This window comes from Lolium perenne, chromosome 4 (assembly GCF_019359855.2).
Source record: "Lolium perenne isolate Kyuss_39 chromosome 4, Kyuss_2.0, whole genome shotgun sequence".
NCBI classification, from domain to species: Eukaryota; Viridiplantae; Streptophyta; class Magnoliopsida; order Poales; family Poaceae; genus Lolium; species Lolium perenne.
In genome coordinates this window covers 22,523,586-22,543,821 of record NC_067247.2, presented here as the reverse complement: position 1 = coordinate 22,543,821, position 20,236 = coordinate 22,523,586, and the positions used below count along the sequence as shown (strand labels likewise).

Sequence of the window (20,236 nt, the reverse complement as noted above, 5' to 3'; positions counted from 1 at the left end):
TGGAGGCGGAGGCAGCGGCCGGAGATCTCGCTCTCGCTCACAATCTCCTCGCCAAGGCCCGCGCGACGCGCGGGAACGCCTAAACGAATACAGAACCGACTACATCGGTCCGAAGTGCTTTGGCAGGATGATTTGAGAGGAACCAAAGCCAAGGATGAACCTCAAGCTACCCGAAAACCTGAAGCATTATGATGGCACCGAAAGGCCGGATACCTGGATTGAGGATTACTATAATGCGGTAACCTTCGCCTGAGGAACCCCTAATATCGCTTGCCGCATGCTCCAGTTGTACCTTGTAGGTCCAGCCCGGATCTGGCTCAGTGACCTCGAGAAGAATTCCATCTTTTGCTGGTTTGACCTGAAGACCGCTTTCGAGAAACACTTCAGAGGCACCTACAAAAGACCTGCCACAGCAAGCGACTTGCAAGCCTGTATCCAGAAGAAGGGAGAATCCTCAAGACACTTCCTCACACGATGGTTGGCATGCAGGAACGAGTGCAAAAATGTCGACCACACCACTGCCATGTACGCTTTCATTGGTGGACTGCAGAGGGGAGGATTGCTGAGGCACACGCTCACTCGTTTGGCTAACTCAAATAAACTGACTTTGGATGAGATGATCTCCATTGCCAGTGATCATACTGCCGCCGATGATGATGCAGGCGGTGATCTCGCAGCTACAGCAACCCCCCTACATCAACAAAAGAAGAACCGTGATAACGGCAACAGCAGCAGCCATAAACGCAAGAACCCTTATGACCAGAAGAGTGGCGGATCCGAGATGGTCGCCATGGCGTTTCAACGCGGAGGTTCAGGAGGCGGAAGAGGACGCGGTCGTGGTGGCGGAGCCGGCAGGGGTCAGCAGCATAGCACTGAGGTCACAGCTGGCGGATCCCGCACCCCGCAAACCTATGAGGAGTACAGAGACATGCCCTGCCTGGCTCACTTGGACCCGGTTACAGGGAAGTCCACTCACACCAACCGCAACTGCAAGTGGGTCAATGATCTAAAAAACGACCCGGAGGCAGGATACAAAAGAGCCCGGAAGCACCGCCCACGCGGCAAGGGAGGCAAGGGCAAAAACAAGGACAAAGAGTAAGACAGTTCCGAGGCGATGGACGAGGATGATAACTCGCCGGATCCCAAGGCAGGGTCCGCAGGTAAATCCAACCCATTCGAGAAAAAGAGCGTGGGGGCTTACCACACTTTCCTCGGAACCCCAACAGTCCGCGCTACCAAGTCAGCTACCCGGATCCTGAACGCCACAGTTCCGGCTGTGCCGCAGTATGTCAGGTGGTCGGAAGTCCCGTGCACATTTGATAGGGAGGATCACCCTGCCATTGTGCCAAAAGAATGCTATGCCTTGGTTGTAAGTCCCCGCATAGACGGGTATGACTTCTCCAAGTGCCTCATGGATGGTGGAGCCAGCTTGAACATCATGTACCTGGAGACTCTAGAGCGGATGAACCTCACCAAGGAACAGCTCAAACACAGCAACACTGAGTTTCATGGCGTGGTTCCGGGTAAGAAGGCGAATTCTCTCGGCAGCATCACACTTCCCGTGGCTTTTGGCGATGTTCACAATTTCCGCGAGGAGAAGATCACGTTTGAAGTTGTGCCCTTCAAAAGCTCCTACCACGTCATCTTCGGCAGGCCCACCTACCACAAGTTCCACGCAAGAGCGTGCTACATCTACAACAAGCTCAAGATTCCGGGTCCTAAAGGTATGATTACCGTATCCGGAGACTACAAAAAGGCTCATGAGTGCGAGTTAGGCGAAGCCGCCTTCGCAGAGTCCGTGATATCTGGAGAAGAGCTGAAAGGCTACAGAGCCGCGGTGGATCCGACTGAAATGCAGACCACCAAGAAGCAGATCTCCGAGCACAAAAAACTCCTTCAAGGCCGCGATAGAGACCAAGAAAGTCAACTTCAAGGAAGACGACGATTCCAAGCAGGTCTCAGTCGGAGCCAACATGGACCCCAAATAGGAAGACGCGCTCGTCGAGTTCCTCCGCGCTAACATGGATATCTTCGCATGGCAGCCTTCTGACATGTCCGGAGTACCAAGGGAACTCGCCGAGCACTACCTCAACATAAACCCGGGGGCTAAACCGGTGAAGCAAGCTATGCGACGCTTTGGAGACAAGAAGCGCCGCGCCATAGGAATGGAGTTAGCAAAGTTACTAGAGGCAGGTTTTGTAATAGAAGTTATCCACACTGATTGGATCGCAAATCCCGTCCTTGTACCCAAAAAGAACACTGAAATACTAAGAATGTGCATCGATTACTCTGGCTTGAACAAACATTGCCCGAAAGATCCGTTTCCCCTGCCGCGCATTGACCAAGTCATTGATTCGACGGCAGGGGCAGAACTTCTGTGTTTTCTTGATGCGTATTCCGGGTATCATCAGATCCGGATGAAGGAGTCTGACCAAAAGGCGACCTCATTCATCACCCCGTTCGGCACTTACTGCTATGTTACCATGCCTTTTGGCTTGAAAAACGCAGGTGCAACCTACCAACGTACGATGCAGCGGTGCTTGAAGGACCAAATAGGCCGGAACGTACACGCTTACATCGACGACATCGCGGTCATGACCCGGAAAGGATCCGACTTGATCAGCGATCTCACAGAAACCTTTGAGAATCTCCGTCGGTACAAGATGATGTTGAATCCGCTGAAGTGCGTCTTCGGCGTACCAGCTGGAAAACTCCTTGGCTTCATTGTCTCTAACAGGGGCATTGAAGTGAACCCGGAAAAAATCAAGGAAATTTTGTGCATAAAAAGGCCAACTTGTCTCAAAGATGTGCAACGGCTCACTGGTTGTGTCGCAGCAATCAGCAGGTTTGTTAGCCGTCTTGGCGAAAAGGCACTCCCCCTGTACAAGCTATTGAAGAAAACAGACAAATTTGTCTGGGACGAGGCAGCAGATGCAGCTCTTCAAGGGTTGAAGGACATACTCACCTCCCCACCTATCCTAGCAGCTCCAGGAGAGTCAGAGCCTATGCTCCTTTACCTGGCAGCCACCAACAGGGTCATCAGCCTCGTCATCGTGGTGGAGCGACAGGAAGAAGGTCACGAGTACGGAGTCCAAAGGCTAGTCTACTATATTAGCGAAGTCCTTACGGAGTCCAAACATCGCTACCCTCACTTTCAGAAGTTAGCCTACGGATTATTCCTAGGCAGCAGGAAGCTGAGACACTACTTCCAGGAGCATCCAGTAACAGTCGTGAGCAAGGCTCCGCTGTCAACGATTCTCAACAACGCTGACGCAACAGGACGCACAGCAAAATGGGGCATTGAGTTATCCGCCTTCGACATCAACTACAAAGCCAGGACCGCGGTCAAATCCCAGGTCTTGGCAGATTTCGTCGCAGATTGGACAGAAGCTCCGGATATGAACCTGGAGCCGGAACCTGAGACATGGGTTATGCACTTCGATGGATTCAAGCAGCATCAAGGCTCGGGAGCCGGAGTCACCCTGAAGTCCCCTACCGGAGAAGAACTGCAGTATGTTCTACAGATACACTTCGAAGCTACAAACAATATGGCGGAATACGAGGCTCTACTACACGGACTGCGCATCGCCAAGGAGATAGGGATCAAGCACATCATATGTTGCGGAGATTCAGACCTGGTGGCACAGCAAGTAGCCGGAACCTGGAACGCCAGAAACTCCGTCATGGCGGCTTATAGAGACGAAGTTGACGAGATCGCCAAACATTTCCTCGGATACGAAGTCAAGTACGTCAGGCGAGATGACAACACAGCGGCAGATATGCTATCCAAGCTCGGATCCGGCAGGAAGCCAATTCCGCCTGGAATTTTCCTGGAGCATCTCCGGATACCCTCGGTGAAGGGCGCTAACCCGGAAAACCCAGAGGTGGCAGTATCTCCGGCTAGAGAAGTGATGGCTATCATTCCGGCTTGGACACAGCCTTTCCTGGACTACCTCATCGATCAGAAGTTGCCAGAGGATGAGGTCCTCGCGCGACAGATCATCAGACGAGCAAGATCCTACACAATTGTTGATGGACAGCTCTACAAACGAAGTGCAACAGGAGTATTTCTCAAATGCGTCTCCAATCAAGATGGCATTGAAATCCTCAGAGAGATCCATGCAGGGGACTGCGGGCACCATGCCGCCCCAGGTCACTCGTTGCAAAAGCTTTTCGGCTAGGTTTTTACTGGCTCACAGCTAAAGAAGATGCTGACAAAATAGTCAAGACCTGCCGAGGTTGTCAGTACTACGCTACTCAACCAAACGCTCCAGCTCAAGAGCTAAAGACCATACCTATCACCTGGCCGTTTGCGGTCTGGGGGCTCGATATGGTTGGTAAGTTAAAAAGATCATCTCCTGGCGGTTTTGAATACCTTCTGGTCGTTGTTGACAAGTTCAGCAAGTGGATCGAGACAAAGCCAGTGAGGAAAGCCGACGGTGCTACGGCACTAAAATTTGTCTGCAGCCTCGTGATGAGATTCGGCATCCCACACAGCATAATCACAGGCAATGGCACAAACTTCGCACAGGGAGAATTGAAGGATTACTGTGAGACAGTAGGGATTCGACTGGACCTCGCATCTGTGGCTCATCCACAATCGAATGGTCAGGTCGAAAGGGCTAACGGCCTAATATTATCAGGAATTAAGCCGCGCCTTGAAGAACCGCTGCGACGAGCAGCTGGAGCTTGGGCTGACGAATTGGAAGCTGTTTTGTGGAGTTTACGAACTACCCCTAACAGATCAACAGGGTTTACCCCATTTTTCCTGGTATACGGATCCGAAGCCGTACTTCCCTCCGACATCATCCACGATTCACCGCGAGTTTCCGCCTACAATGAAGAAACAGCTGACGAGGCCAGACAGCTATCTGTGGACCTGATCGAGGAAGCTCGGAATCTAGCTGACCAGCGCTCCGCCATCTACCAGCAGAAGCTCCGGCGCTATCACAGTCGTCGAGTTCGGAATCGCTCCTTCATGGCAGGAGACCTGGTCCTCCGCCTTCGGCAGGTGAAAGACCATAAGCTGCAGTCTCCATGGGAAGGACCCTTCGTCGTTAGCAAAGTGCTTCATAACGGGTCGTACTACCTTGTTGATTTCCGCGAGCTGAAGGATAGACCTGCTAATTGGCACCGAAAACGCAAGCATGAGGATCCGGATGACATCTACGACGAGACAGATCGCCCTTGGAACATCGCACAGCTACGTCCTTTCTACACTTAGCGTATTTTTTCCGAGTTACAAACTCTGTAATAGTTATACATGATCAATGAAATAAAGCTTATGGTTCACTCTCTGAGTCTTTTACCTCCTTTACTTGTTCATTTTTAGATCATGTATGTTTTCCGACTAAAACCGCAGAGCTGGATTTTTCCGCCTAGGCGTGTATAAAAGTTGTGATTTTCAAAAATCGTCCTTTAGGACGTAAGCTTAAGTTTTCTGATTAAATTGTTATCTGTTACGAACTCGTGGATTCCTAGTAGCGATTTCCGGCACCTATGCTTGGGGGCTTGTTTCCGCGGTTATTGACGGATTGCCATTGGGCTTTGTCGCCGCTGGCGAGTGTTTCCGGCTAAGGTCCTCCGGCTCGCGGAAGGTCAAGCGGGCAAGCCGGAAAAACAGTAAAATCAGCACTTGCTTTCCGACATAAATCGAAACATGCGCATAATATTAACGGATTGCAGGATAAGTGTTTCCGCCCCATGCATAGTTGTTTCGTCCCTAGCTACTTAAGAATTTAAAGTCTTATTACAAACCCACTCTGGGGCCAAAATGATGCAACTTGTTTCATTGTCTAAACAGGAACTCTACTCGGAGTCCTCTTCTTCAGATTCCTGGTAGGCGGAGCCGTCGTCGTCGCTGTCACCGGATCCGGCTTCAGAGTCATCACCAGAGCCTCCTCCGGAATGCTCGACGCTTGACCCGGAGCCTTCCCCATAATACTCCGGCTCACCCTCTTCCTCCTCTGCATCGGAAAATCCCTTGGGCAGATCGTATTTGTTGTACCAGAATGAGTGATCCACTCGCCTGACAAACAACTGCTCATAGCCTTGAGTTTCCGCAAGGATGGCACCCATGTCGGAACCCTCTGGGGCTCCGCGTGCAACATTCGCAAAGTTGAGCGAGGGGAAGTGAGCCTTGCAGGTGGCCAAGACCAGGGAGGCGACTCCGCGTGCGGAAGATTTTTGCCAGTCCTTGAAGAAATCCGGCACTTGTTCCATGAGATTGGTCATCGTATCGATGATTGTAGTTTTGGCATTCTTCAGAGACAGAGTCTTGGCGATTCCGCGACAGGCTTCAAATAACGTGTCAATGGAAATCCACGCTTCATCGTATGCTTCCGTCCTCTTCAGGTTCGACTCTTTTGACCACTCGAAGCCAAGGCTCGCTGTGGAAGAAGGAGGTCCAGTTCCGTTAGAAAGAAAGCATATAAGGCAGTCGGAGCAACGGCACGAAAAAAAGCTTACGGAAGATAAGTTTGTCGATGGCCTCCGCCTCCACTTCTAGAACTTTGTTCTTGGCTACCAAGGAAATCACGCGACCCTGGCTCTTCTCCAGTTTTTCATTCAGCTCCGCCAGGTTGCGGGCATGCTTCTCGGAGAGCTCTTTCCTCACCTCAGTCTCCTTGTTGGAAGATTCCTGGATGAAGGTTTTGAGGGATTCGTTCTCCGCCTCAAGCACCTTGACCTTGGCAGATAGCTCATCAAACGAGGAGTGCTTGGCAGTTTCTTCTGAAGGTGGAAAGATGCACATATCAAACATCATGAACAGTTATATCAATATACGAAAGCAAAACTCGGATCTCGTACCATGGAGGCGGGTCTCAAGAAGCTGGATAGCCTTCTGGCTGTTTTCCGCGTTCTGACGCAGCCCTTCGATCTCCGTGATCTGCTCCAACACATGAACGCGGAGATCCTCGTGCAATTTCCGCGTCGTCTGAGAAGCAGAGAGGAGTTAGCCGGATATTTAAAATCTGGGGGGCTGGCGAGGAATTCAAATTCTTGAAGGAATAAATTTTTTAAATCTCCGCCTAAGGTACATTTTGAGAAAGCATTGGCTAACACATGTTACTCGGAAATGTCTGACCCAATGCTTGGGGGCTAGTATTACCTGCCGCACTTCTTTGTGCTTGGCGAAAAACTCTTTCAGATCGTTTTCCAGGACGGTGAGCTCTTGCATCTCCTCATCCGACTTCCCCCAGACCTTGTTCAGCATGGCGGAAACTTCCGTGTGGCGCTCGGCGAGGGTAAGCTTTTGCAGAGACTGGGTCGGTCGAGAGTCCACCCGAATCGCGTTGGAGGCTTGAACGAGCTTTACCTTCTCCTCATATTCTTCCTCGGTGGGCTCCGCGAAAGTGGCACTTGGTTGATCTTGAGGAGGGGCAGACGAGGAGGCACCCTTGGCGGAATCGCCGTGCTCTGCGGGATCTTCCGGAAGATCTTCAAGGTCGATGATGTCCTTGGGATCCGGCTTGGAAGCAGATGAAGCTTTGGGTGGGACCTCCACCTCTGGAGTAACAGGAACTGAAGCCGGAGACGGCTTGACCTTCTTCTTCAAGACCTTTGGAGCCTTGGGGGGCTGGCTTCCGGAGCTTCAGTAAAAAGAAAAAAAGCATAACAAAGTGAGGAATTGTTCGTGGAGCTAGAACTTGGATCTCGGAAATATACACTTACCCGGAAGGCTTGAAGAAGTGCTGGATGGCGGGCTGCCCCTTGTTGCTGGTGTTAATCAGCTTGAGGCGCTTCTTTTCCGCCTCCACTTTCCGAGTAGCCGCAGTGCTAAGCACTTCGCGGGCGCGTTTTGCGGCGGGGCTGGGAGGAGCAGGCCTCTTCCTCTTAGGAGGGCGCGGGGCCTCGTGCGCTTCCGCCTCTGAAGCAGCTTCCGGATCCGTGTTGCCGGTGGAAGGAACCCGGAGCAGAGTTCCGAGTTCACTTTCTTCGAGCGCCTCGAGCTAATGCACAGAGTTAAACACTTAGTCAAAAAAGTTTGAGTGCGAAGGAAAGCAACGGACTAAAAAGTCGAGACGACGTACCGCGGTTCCGGAGCCATTCATGTGAATGTCTTTGTTGCACACGTGAACGTGGAGTTCACGCGGAACCTTGATGAGGAGCCGGATCCTCTTGTCGATGGCGTCGGCAGAAAGGTTGTCTTTTGTGGCGCGCATTGGGTCGTCGCGCCCTGTGTACTGGAACATCAGCTGGTCCCTATGTTGGAGCGGCTGGATCCGCTTGGTGAACCAGGAAAGGGTCAAGTCCTTCCCTGCCAGTCCCTCCTCCGTCAGCTTACAGATCCGCCTGACGGCGCGTGTGAGCTGGGGCGACTCGGAGAGGTGGGGGCAGTGCGTCCATGTCGGAAGCTCGGTGGCGGGGCAGTTCTTGAACGGCGGCAGCTTCCTTGTGCTCGCCGGGTCGGAAACGTCCTTCAGATAGAAGAAGCCTCCGGACCAGTACCGCGCGGACTCGTGGCGATCGGTGTGGGGGTAGACGCGGCCCGGGCGGATCATGAAGGTGATGGATCCGCATATCGCGAGCTCGGTGGAGTTCCGGATCCTCTCCTTCTTGACAGTGAAGTAGTATTGAAACAAGGGGAGCTCGGGAGTTACCCGGAGATGGCCCTCGCACAGGGTGAAGTGATTGCTGATTGCAAGCACGCTGTTCGGAGAAATGTTGTGGGGTTGGAGCCCGTAAACCTTCAGGATCTCCAGGAAGAAATCCGAAGGCGGAAATGAAAAATCCCGCTCCACCAGTGCTTTCGTCAGCACCATTTCATTGTCCTCCGGAGCTGGGGCTAAGGCATTGGGAACTGACCTCCAGCTTCCGGGTTGCAGGAAACCTTCCGTCTCGAGATTCGTCAGCTCCGTCTTGGTGGTGGTGCATGGCCACCATTTTCCCTTGGCTTCAGCATCTCGTTGGCGAGCCTTTGATTTTTTGGCCGCGGCCTCTTCCGCCTTGTGATCCGCCTGATCCTCCCCGGAGGTTTTCTCCGGGTTAGCAGAAGTCCCTTCGGTTTCCTTGCCGGAATCCTTTGAAGGACCCAGCTTAACTGGAGCGAAAGGTGGAGGGGCGGAGGAGATTGGGGTGGCCATGATCGGTTCAGAGGCTGGAGGCGGAGTCGTTGAAGACATCTGAAGAAAAGACGAATGGCGGAAAACGTTCTTTAGTCGGATCCAGTATCGTCTTCCCCAAATTCATCCCTACCAACTACGGCGCAAAGGTGAAGGTCGAGAACTCACCGTAATGGCTTCTGCGGCGGTCGGAGTCGCCGGCGACGAGGTTTCCGCGCGGTGGTTCGCTGATGTTAAGAACAGGATGAACTCGACGCGGCGGTGAAGCAGCTCCGGCGAAGTTCCGGCGAGATTCCGGCACGGCGGAGAGGGAGCTCGCGGTGGCGCTTTGCAGAGAGGTGAGAAGGGGGGTGAATGAGGGTTAAGGCGTCGACGGCGGATATTTATAGGCCGGCGGGACGAGATTCGTGTCCCGCATCCTGTGGTCGGAACGCAAGCGTCGCACCGTTGGATGCTCGACACGTGTCCTAAACCCTAAACGGTAAAAATGGCTAGAGATAAGTTACCGCACAAATCGCGCGAAAATGGCGCCAGAATTGGCGGAACCGTTTGAGTCTTTTAAGATTCCGGGTAACTGCGTGAAGATAAATTGGCTCTCATTCGCAAGCAGGGGAGTAATCCGGAAACGTATTTTCGGATCATCGATGGATGAAGTCTCGCAGGATGGGAGCATTTTCCGGCTATAAGTTGGAAAAAGGACGAAAATGTGAAGTTGGAGTTCTTCAAGTTTCTCCGCGTTACCAATATTGTCGGAGACCATGATGGACTAGCAAGGCGGAAACATCAGGTGAAACTCGGAGAACTCTGGGGGCTACTGTTGTGGGTATACTTCATGGGTGTACCATCGACAGTGCCTAGATCCGGCAAGCCCGGGTGGCCCACAGATGGTGATGAGGCATGTGGCCCATCGGGCGGCCCAGTTACTGTTGATCCTGACGGAAGATGTCCGGCCCAGGAGCAGGGAGCCGGATCCAACTGACATTGAGGAGGAACCCGGATCCACGGAGGCCCATTAAGGGACCCGGATCCGGTACGACGTAGATGGAAGGGCGGATCCTTGGCGTACACGGCAAGACATTGTACCGTAGTTAGGAAACCTGTATCCGGCTAGGACTCTCCATGTAAACCCTAGATCCGTGCGCCTTTATAAGCCGGATCCCGGGAGCCCTAAAGGCAGAACCTCAACTCATTGTAACATCGCGAAAGCGCCCAGATAATTCCAGACAAGCAGCAGTAGGCCCTGTCATCGTGCAGGTGTTCCGAAGCTGGGTAAATCGCGTACCACCGTCCCGTGTGCACTCCGCCCTATGGCCCCTACTTCTTCTCCCCCTCGTGAGGATCCCTCCTCCGAGGTACCGTCGATTAGGGAACGACACCTACTTCTAGGATTTGGATTATCCAACTTGTTTTTCTTATGAATTGGTTTAAAGTAATTCACTTTAACGCAATCAGTTTTTGAACATGTAATTATAGATTTTCTCTACTACCGATAAATTACTTTTAAATTATAAAGAATTATTATTTTGTGCACAAATTGAATTTATAGGATCATGTTAGCATTTGATGCTTGGTTATGGAGAGATGTTGAATCAGTATATGTAGCATGTTTAATTTTAATTTACTTTCTAAAATATGTTGTCTATTTTGAGAAAATTTGGTATTTTTAATGATCCTTCTTCAATAGTGGGATTGGTGTATAACATGTTACCATGTTGCAACTTTCTCAACCAAATAGTACTTTGGGAACCCAAAAAATGTACTTTGTTCGTATACACCCTCGAATTTGATTGTGTTTTCGTTATTGTTGCCATTTTGAAGCAAACATATTCTAAATGTTTATTACAACTCAATAAGTATTTTGATTATTACTAAATTTTAAGGGTGTCAACAATCATTGAAAATATATGAATGCTCATTACTATTATCACTCATTATTGTCATATCTTTTACTAAATATTTAGTGGGCGACAATTTGACAACTCACTAAATATCACTAAACGCTATTCAATCAATATTGTTATATTTGTTTACTGAATACCAAGTGAGTAAAAAATCCCCGAAGAATCACTGAACATTTAGCACTATTCCCTAAATATTATCATATATGGTTAATCAATATGGAATGTTGTCATATTAGTTTATTGAAATTTAAAGGTTGTGAAAATTTAATGAATATCAATTCATATTAACTAAATATTTTCATACTTGTTTAGGGAACTTTAAGTGAGTAAAAAATCTATGAAAATAGTTAAACTTTTCATTCTATTCACTTAATATTTTCATATTGAATGTCCATTATTATTCAGTAAATATTATCATTTTTATATTCAATTTAAGGGTGTAAAAATCTACTAAAAATCACTGAATATTCATTAATATTCCTTTAATATTGCATTGTAATATTTTTATTTAATATTAAGTGAGTTAATATAACTAAAAGTCACATAATATTTAGTACTATTCATGAATTATTCTTATAGTTTATACTATATAATGAGGAGAAATACTTTTGTACTTACACGCATGGGTGTGGGTGTACAAAATCCACTCTCATGAGCTATAATGAGGGAGAGAAAATCACTAAATGTTTTCATAATTCGTACTCATTTTTAAGTGAGTGAAAAGTTGTCAAATGGCCATTCCTATTCACCAAATACCGTCATATTTGTTTTAGTCACCTGCATCATCGACCCCATTTTTCGCAGTGTCTCGCTCCTATCCGCTTGTTGTTGGCTTGTTGCAGTCCTACCGCAGCGGCGCATCGTGGCCACATTAGGGTTAGATATTTAGTTATAGATATTTAAAATAATGTTGGTTACACACCGATGAGGACCTAATGTACAAATTCCAAACAATCTTGGGGTTTTTTTTTTTGCAAATTAAGCAAACATACATGTGTAGCGTCCTACGCGTGTTTGTACCATTCTAAACACACATTAAGAGTAATTATACTCTGGGAACACAATTTTCAAATATTGGTATTTGAAACTACACATTGTGGACAACTATTTGTACCGCTGGTGGTAGTTAAATATACCCGAAGATCCATGCTGCAAACAAAAAAAAGATCCGGAAGATAGCTTCCAGATTCTTCTCCCGAATGGCACAATATCTCGACGTGTCAACATAACTTTGGTACTATAATGCTAAAAAAAATCAATATTTTAGATAATTTTTATTGAACAGGGAAACTTTAATATCTAAAGGTACAAGGTATAGATACACGATAGTGCTTGGGAAAAAAATGGCATCTTTGCTTCTCTTTGTGCGTTGGTCAAATTTGCATGCTGTTTGTTTCCCTATTTTCGTGACACACTAACTTAATTAATTAATGAAAAACATCGTTGTCACCAACAAAACTCCCGCGGTACTGACATAAGTATGACAATGCATTGATCATGAACCTACCTCGTTGATGTGATATGTACGCGCAAAACGTCGATGTCTCCTGCAACAATGCCCCTTTACGTTACTTGAGCACACGAGTACACAAGCTCTTAAGTTAATATTTTTTGTATTTATCCATCACAATCGTAATCCAGTGTTATCGATCAGGTCTGACACGATAGAGGTTTAGTGAAGCAGGTTTCCGGCCGATTCGCCGTGGAGCTTGGAAAATACTACACACCACAAAAGTCAGATTCATACATTTTGATTTGCTGTGACACAAAAGTCAGAGTGAAATTTACCGAGTTTGTTTTCTTGTTAATGGTGTGTGGCTAGGTCTGCTTGATTATTACAGTTTGTTTTTTCTAATAACTACAGAGGGATACAGCTGTGTATGTATGTTTGAAAATTTGAGGAAAGTGGGGTAAAGAAGATTCTTACGACTGCACCTAGAAAGAGATAGTGATCGACAGTACCAAACTCTGGACAATGTACACTAACAGAATCTACACACGAGATCACAAGATACTGATAAAGCTATGGTATTGAGACAAGAAGTTTCTAGTTATAAACCGACTGAATTATTTTTTAACCATTGATGTGCACAATCTATGATTGGTCAATATAATGGTAATTAGGTGGTTGCACCTAAAGCTCCTCATAATGTTTTATGCAAACCCTCTTGATATGCAGTTGGTCGATTTAGAACAATAATTTCTCAGGAGAATTAGAAATGTTACAATTTTATTGGCATTGTTGTATTAATCTAAAATCGACTATTGATAGTTATCCTTTCTGCGCCAGAAACCATTAAAAAGTTCTACGCAGTTTGTGGGATGCTATAGTGATACTTACTCTACAGGTACAACTATGATAATCCAAAAAAAAAGGTAAATCCATGATTGGGAATGTAAACAAACTTATATATTGTTTGGCGTGCATGCTGTCATGTTGCGTGTATATATTACCAATCAGTTGTTGAAGATAGTTTACTAGAGTAGTGAGCTCCAGCATAATAGCTGCCTGTAGTCTAACCTGAAATTAAGCAAAACACGCTCTCCACAATCGTTGACATTGCAACGGACCCTGAATCTGAACTCCAGCAGCACCGTACGGGCGTTGAGTACTGAATAAAACAAGGTCAGCAAGTTGGTTGGTGTAGAATATGTAAATCGGCCGAGGAATCTGGATATGTATTGTACTACTATAGTACTAAGCTAGCTTAGGGATCTGGACAAACGGAAACGTGCAACGCAACAACTTTGAGTTAGTCGCATATATTTATCTATTTGTTTACAAGTTTTATCATAGGCTCATGTAATGTTTTTAAGTAAGCACGTATAATGTACGTAACATCCATTAGAGGACAAAAACGTACGAAGTCAACAGGATGATCCTACCACAAGTTACCTGATCCATAAAATAAAAGTTTAGCAAAAGAATATAGGCTAGATGGGTATGTCTATCTACCACATAAATCCTGAAAACAAACTGTGTTTCCCTTTTGTGTAACAAGTGCCGACCCATTGTATTTTTTTTCCAAGAACATACAAAAGCCTTGCATATCAGTTCATTGATGGGAGAAAAAAGTTACAAGAGTAATACGATGGCCAAATGTCTGCACCCCACTCACACAAAAACCTATTCCGCCCTAGCTATCTCCCGCCCGTTTTCCTAGCCGCTTTCCACAAGAATAAATCTGGTAATCCAAGGAGGACTACTGTTGCATCCAAAACATAAGATCTTAGGAAAACTCGGTTATTCTTTTTTTTCTCGAACCATGCAGGAGGACTGCATGTGCTTGATTAAGAAGAAGAAAGCCTCAGATAGGCAAAGTACATGGCCACATACATCAAACGTGAAACCACCAAACTAGACTAGGCTGAAAACGAGAGCAGTCTAAACTGAAAACGGAACAAACATACAACATAATATTGGAGCAACCTAACTATTCCACAGGGAGGGTGAGGCGTCCCTTGCTTGCTTTGCTCCACTGCTGGACGAAAACCCGGTTATTCGTCTGCAGCCAAATCTTTTGATGCGTGCAATACTTATTTTAAATACCTTGAATCTGCGTCTCCTGGGGGTTGAGGTTCATCTAAGCAACCTGTTCCACCATGGAAGGATTGATCCTTTTGTGGGTCCGAAGGAGCGGAAGCCTTGACAACCCAATGCTCTCTCTCTCTCTCTCTCTCTCTGTCTCTCTCTCTCTCTCTCTCTCTCTCTCTCTCTTATTTTTTTCTGATTTTCCCAAAAACATGAAATAGTTCATAGATGTTAGTAGTTATATGCCATGTGTACTTGCAAATGTTCATCTTAAAATGCAAACTAAGCTTGTCAAAGTTGTTTTTAAGTCATATCTTATTACGAGTTTTTACAGATACACATTATATAGTATGACACCTACGTCTATGAATAATTTCACAATTTGTTAGAACTTTAATGGTGTTGTTGACATGAACTTTAGTTCAAATTTGCTTAAATTTAAACTGAACTCCGATACTTATTATGACTTGGATGGAGTAACAAGCATAAAAATAAAACAATGCGGATGCCGTGGATATATCCATTTAGTACCTACTTAGACTATTCATAGTGTGAATAACTAAGGTGGTAACATACATCTACATGCATTGCTAGCTTGGCATTTTGATGACATGGCAAGCTATTAATTAATGAGAGAGAAAATTATAGTAACTAGCTATGTTATCATCACATCATACTACCCAAGCATTAACGACTTCACAATAAATGTGGTCTTCTATGTTATCATGAAAGATAATATACACATGTAGTAAAATAGAGTAATAAAATGTGCATGTTAATACTCTATGTTACTCTCTACTATGACTAGCCTTATTTGAAATCACAGTGTTTTGTGATTAATGAAACCCCTCTTAAGTTATTATATACACTCCTTGTTGATGGAGTACGTGCTCTCTAATAACATGGCATTAGTTAACCTCTAGAGATTTTCATTTCTGCATACATGGTTCTTTTGGCTCATAGGTGCATGAACCCCTTATAAAAAATGTACAAAACATTATATTAGGATGTCAAATAAATACATAAATAAGTAAGTAAAGCGTGTACATCTGAATATTTTATGTTTGCGCACAAGTTTTCGATGAAATAGAACATTTTATGTGTCCATTATGAAAAAGACAAAAAAAATCCCGTAATGGTCATGTTGGAGCAAGAAAAAAATTTCTTTTTTACACGGGACATAAAAAATATTATTTTTCCCGAAACTTATGTGCAAACATAAAATATCTAGGTGTGTGTGCAAAAAAATTATTTCTACATTTTTGACATTTTGATACGTGTTTTCATGTAATGGGTTCACATGCACCTACAACCCGAAAAGGATTTCCCATTTCTTGAGAGCTTTTTTTTGGTTCTCTAATTTTAAGTTTTGGAATGAAGTCATTCTCACCACTCTCGGCGGTGGTGCATCTAGCGCATGCGGAGGGCGTATGAAGTTATGTGCCCTGTAGATCTCGTGTGATCTGATCAGTTTCCGTGTTCGTGTGTGTGGTTTTAGGTCAATCTCTACCGATCTAAGATTTTCACCATCGGCAGTGGTCGTTGCTCTGGTGCGCTGGTTGTTTCTGACCTTAGCATGATGACTACATGTGTGTCTTCTACAACAAACTCTACTGCGATAAGTTTTGTCTTACTTGGGTAATGGAGAGGCGAGGACGACGGCGTGACTTCGGTCTAGGATGTCATAAGAACTATTTGTAATTTATATTACCCTTGGAGTTGTTGATATTGATGATTATTAACAGATCTGCGGATTTTTGAAGAAAAAAATTTAAACTGAACATCCTCGCAAAGAAAAGGGCTTGTAATAATTTGATAACGAGCTGACAGGCTAACAAAGGCCCAACTCAGCTGTGGCCCGGGCGGGAAAGAACCAATCAGGCCCATATGTGCAAAGCGAGTTAAACAGAGCGAGTGATTGCTCACACAAAAAAACAGAGTGATTTGCTCACTAAACAAAACAGGTTAGAAGTGGTTTCTGATTGCTTGGAGGTAGTTGACATCATGAAACAAGGAGGAAATTCATTGGGACCTGCTGCAGCTATTTGTGAGGAATGTACCATGCTTTGTAGGGGTTTTACGGAGGTTGAGTTTTCCCATAGTCCTAGGGAGGCTAATGTAGTAGCGCATGAGCTAGCTAGACACTCAGGAGGAACTGAGTCAATTGTGTGGCTGGATGATCCCCCTAATTTCATTCTTAGTGCGCTTGCGGATGATGTATCTATTCTGTAACTGTGAAAGCCAGCAAGTTCTTTTCGCACTTTTTTCTTTACCAGGGTACCTAAGGGGGATGGAAGGTTTTTAATGAGCCGGTTTGCTGGCTGTGTTAATGAGAAAGGTGTTTAAGTTCAAAAAAAAATAGAGTGGCGCCACACTACGGGAAAATATGTCTTTGCTGTGCAACTATTTGCACGGCAAAGGGCTCTATATGCACGGCAAAGCCTTTGCCGTGCGACTCCGCACGGCAAAGGTCGCACGGCAATGCCATTGACGGCAAAGGCTTCTTTGCCGTGTGACTCGCCAATGTTGCATGGCACGGCAAAGGTCGCTTCTTTGCCGTGTGCCAAACACGTTTTATCTAAAAAAATGCCGGCTGGTCTGGGAATCGAACCTAGGACGCAAAGTAAGGAAAGCATGCGACCTTGCCACTAGGCTAAGTGTTTGTTTGTTGATAGCTATACCACGCCACACCTTTTGAGATGAGAAGAAATTTAGTTTTTTCATTTTTGCCGTGCGCTTACACTAGGCAAAGCCTTCTTTGCCGTGCGTTTGTTAAAAACACTAGGCAAAGGCTGCTTTGCCGTGCGCCAACGCTGCACGGCAATGCCTAACGCCTTTGCCGTGCACCGAATCTTTGCCGTGCGGTGCGTTGGGCCATTGCCGTGCACCTTTCTTTGCTGTGCGGCCTCTTCCGTCGTTGCCGTGAATCGTATCTTTGCCGTGCGCTCGTGTCTATCTTTCCCGTGGCCAAGATCTTTGCCGTGAGTTTTTATCTGTGCACACGGCAAATAAATCTTTGCCGTGCGGAACCACACGGCAAAGAAAGCCTGCACGGCGAAGCCTATTTTTCCCGTAGTGCCATTGTGCTACAGAGCTCCTCTAACAAAATCGCCGCAAGGGAAACCACCCTAAAATAAGTAAGCAAGCTGAAACAAGAGTGAATCGGTTTCAAGTTTTGCGCACATGGATGCAACTGTGGGAATCCATGGAGCGTAAGATCTTGCATCCGTTCATTACTCCGTATAGGCGTATATATATGTATATACACATGAGAGTGATCAATCGATCAAGCCACCTCCAATTACAAGCCAGCTAGCTGAAGTGCGTGAAGAAGGAGGGCCCGTTGGTGATGAAGTTGTAGTTGAGCTCGCCGGGCCTGGCGGTGCTCTGCCACAGCTGGTCGTCGATCATCTCGTCGGTGAGGCCAAACTCCCTGAGCTCGTCGGCGGAGTGGTGGCCAAGGAGGCTGTACCTGCCGCCTTCCCCGGTCTGCATGACGAGCGCGCCGCCATTGTCGAAGTTGGCGAGGCCCTCGAATTGGCGCACCGTCCACTTGTACCACCGCATGAGGAACACCCGCAGCGTGAGCCCGTGCGACACCAGCACCAGGTTCATCTCCGGGGCCGCCGGCGAGCCCGGCGGCGAGGGCGGCTGGAAGCGGCCGATGTCGATGTCTGCGCGCAGGGTCTCGCGGAAGCCCGTGATGCGGTCGTACACGTCCGCCGCCGACTCGCCGTCCGGGAAGCGGTAGAAGAACCGGCCGTACCTCCGCCGCACCTCCTTCTCCGCACGCATCTTCTCCCGGTCCTGGAAGTTCCCTGCTCGCCGACAGATGTATACGTGGGTCAACCAAGCTTTAAAATAGCGTGCTAAATAAAATAGCATCAGTGTTCTTCAAACGCTATGGATGGTATATCGTGCTAATTACGTGCTATATTTCAAATAGCGTTTTGAAAAAAATATTAAATATAGTCTAAAAATAAAGGATTTCGGTAAAAAGTTGGATATTTAGTCCAAAAAATGACTGAATCATACATACATAGCCACATACAACAAATAGATCTCGAATTTTTCATAAAGCTAACATCAGTATTCCACAAGACAACAACATAGTATAAATTATTTATTAAGAATCATCAGCATTAGCGATATTAAGTTCTAATCTAGAAGAGGAACCAACAAATTGCACTTCATCACCACGAAAAGTTTGAGCACGATATATCATGCTATTTCACAAATAGCGCCATAGCGAGAAAAATTGCTAAAATTTAGCGTAGACCCTCCAAATATGCTATTGCGTGGTATTAGCGAAAAAATAGCGCGCTATTTTAAACCTTGGGATCAACTCTACTGATGTCAGTGATCGTGCCACGTAGTAGGAGGGATAAGGCAACCAATCCGTTTTTTTATCCAAGGCTCGATCGTGCGTACCGAAATCCTGCTCGCGGAGGCGGGGCTCCTCGCGTACGCCGGCGATGCGGCGGGCGTCGAAGGCGAGGCCGATGCCGCGGAGCGTCTCGAGGGTGCGCCGGTACGGGGACACGTAGAAGTAGACCTTCCAGTCGTCGCTGTCGCTTCCGTCGGAGAAGAGGCGGTGGAGGCGGCGGCCGCAGTCCTCGGCGTCGCGGCGGCCCTTGGGGGTGAGGCCGATGAGCGGGTCGGGCACGCGCGTGTAGGCGCTCTCGTCCACGTTCCCCTCGCTCTGCCCGTGCCGCACCAGCACGATGCGCCGCGGCCGGGGAGGGGGCGCCGGGTACGGCAGCGGCCGGAGCTCGGGGAAGTGGAGCTGGTCCCTCGACGCCGGGCCATTGCCTCCGTTTGCTGGTGCGCGGCGGCGCGGGACGCCCAGCGTGTCCTCGCAGCAGCGGCAGCGCAGCCGGCGCCGCCGGGACCGGGGCCACGCCGACGTGGGCGCCGGGGCGAACCCGGTCGCCGCCGGCATCCGGTCGTTGACTAGCTAGCTTGGGAGATTTCTCTGGCTGTGACGGCGCGCGTCGTGTCGCCGGTGAGGAACGGAGAGGTCGGCCGGCGCTTGGACGGAGTGCGGATATGCGTGGGCGATGAAGATTTGTTCTCTGGTGCCCCCGCGCGTGCACCGATTGCAACGTGTACGCACCAAGAACGACGAGAATTTCCACGTGGCCTTCGTGTGAAAGAACAAGACTATAACTACTAGACGTGTGCACAGAAATACAGAATATAGTAGTACAGTACACCTCAAAACAAAAATTGTAAGAGCAATTCCAATAGTATAGCTGGCTATAATAAGATGTCATGTCACTTGTACTAGCATATAGCTAATATGTATAATAGTTGACTATAAGAATGAAGTACTTTACTAACATATGGTCCACCTTTCACTCTCACAAAGTGCATAGGAAAGACGCGCAAGAAAATTGCTTATCAGATAAGAAATTTCACCTCCCTTCTCTCTCCTATTCTCTCTCCTCCAACTAAACACATATACTATTATATTTAAACCCTTATAGCCAGCTGACTAAGCCTTATTGTACTTGCTCTAAGATGGTCGCTACACGAAATCCCTCGGTGGCGTTCGACCGCGCGAGTTCCTTTTTGTCGTTTTCTGTTACCCCACGCATTAAATTACGTTAATTAATTATGGTAGTAGTAGTAGTAAATCTCACGCAAAAAATTCACGATTCGTTGTCGTGTATAAATTACGTTACTCCATTTCCTTATTTTGCGCGTTAATTACGACAGTAAATATTGCGCATTTA

At 47.2% G+C, this 20,236-nt stretch overlaps 1 protein-coding gene across 1 annotated transcript; it reads right to left on the bottom strand.

The window, feature by feature from the left end:
• Nucleotides 1-17,662: 17,662 nt before the first annotated feature.
• On the bottom strand, nucleotides 17,663-19,602 carry LOC127291885 (phosphoglycerate mutase-like protein AT74H). The gene is made up of 2 exons (XM_051321202.2): nucleotides 18,930-19,602; nucleotides 17,663-18,316 (listed from the first exon to the last, which is right to left on the bottom strand). The coding sequence occupies exons 1-2, from the start codon at nucleotides 19,438-19,440 to the stop codon at nucleotides 17,811-17,813; spliced, it is 1,017 nt and encodes a 338-aa protein (XP_051177162.1). The 5' UTR covers nucleotides 19,441-19,602; the 3' UTR covers nucleotides 17,663-17,810.
• Nucleotides 19,603-20,236: the final 634 nt, after the last annotated feature.

Bases quoted from the DNA above. Each gene is read 5' to 3' on its own strand.
- LOC127291885 (XM_051321202.2), bottom strand. From the start codon at position 19,440: ATGCCGGCGGCGACCGGGTTCGCCCCGGCGCCCACGTCGGCGTGGCCC. The intron at 18,317-18,929 runs GTACGCACGATC...GTCGGCGAGCAG, and splicing joins CCTCCGCGAGCAGGATTTCG to GGAACTTCCAGGACCGGGAG.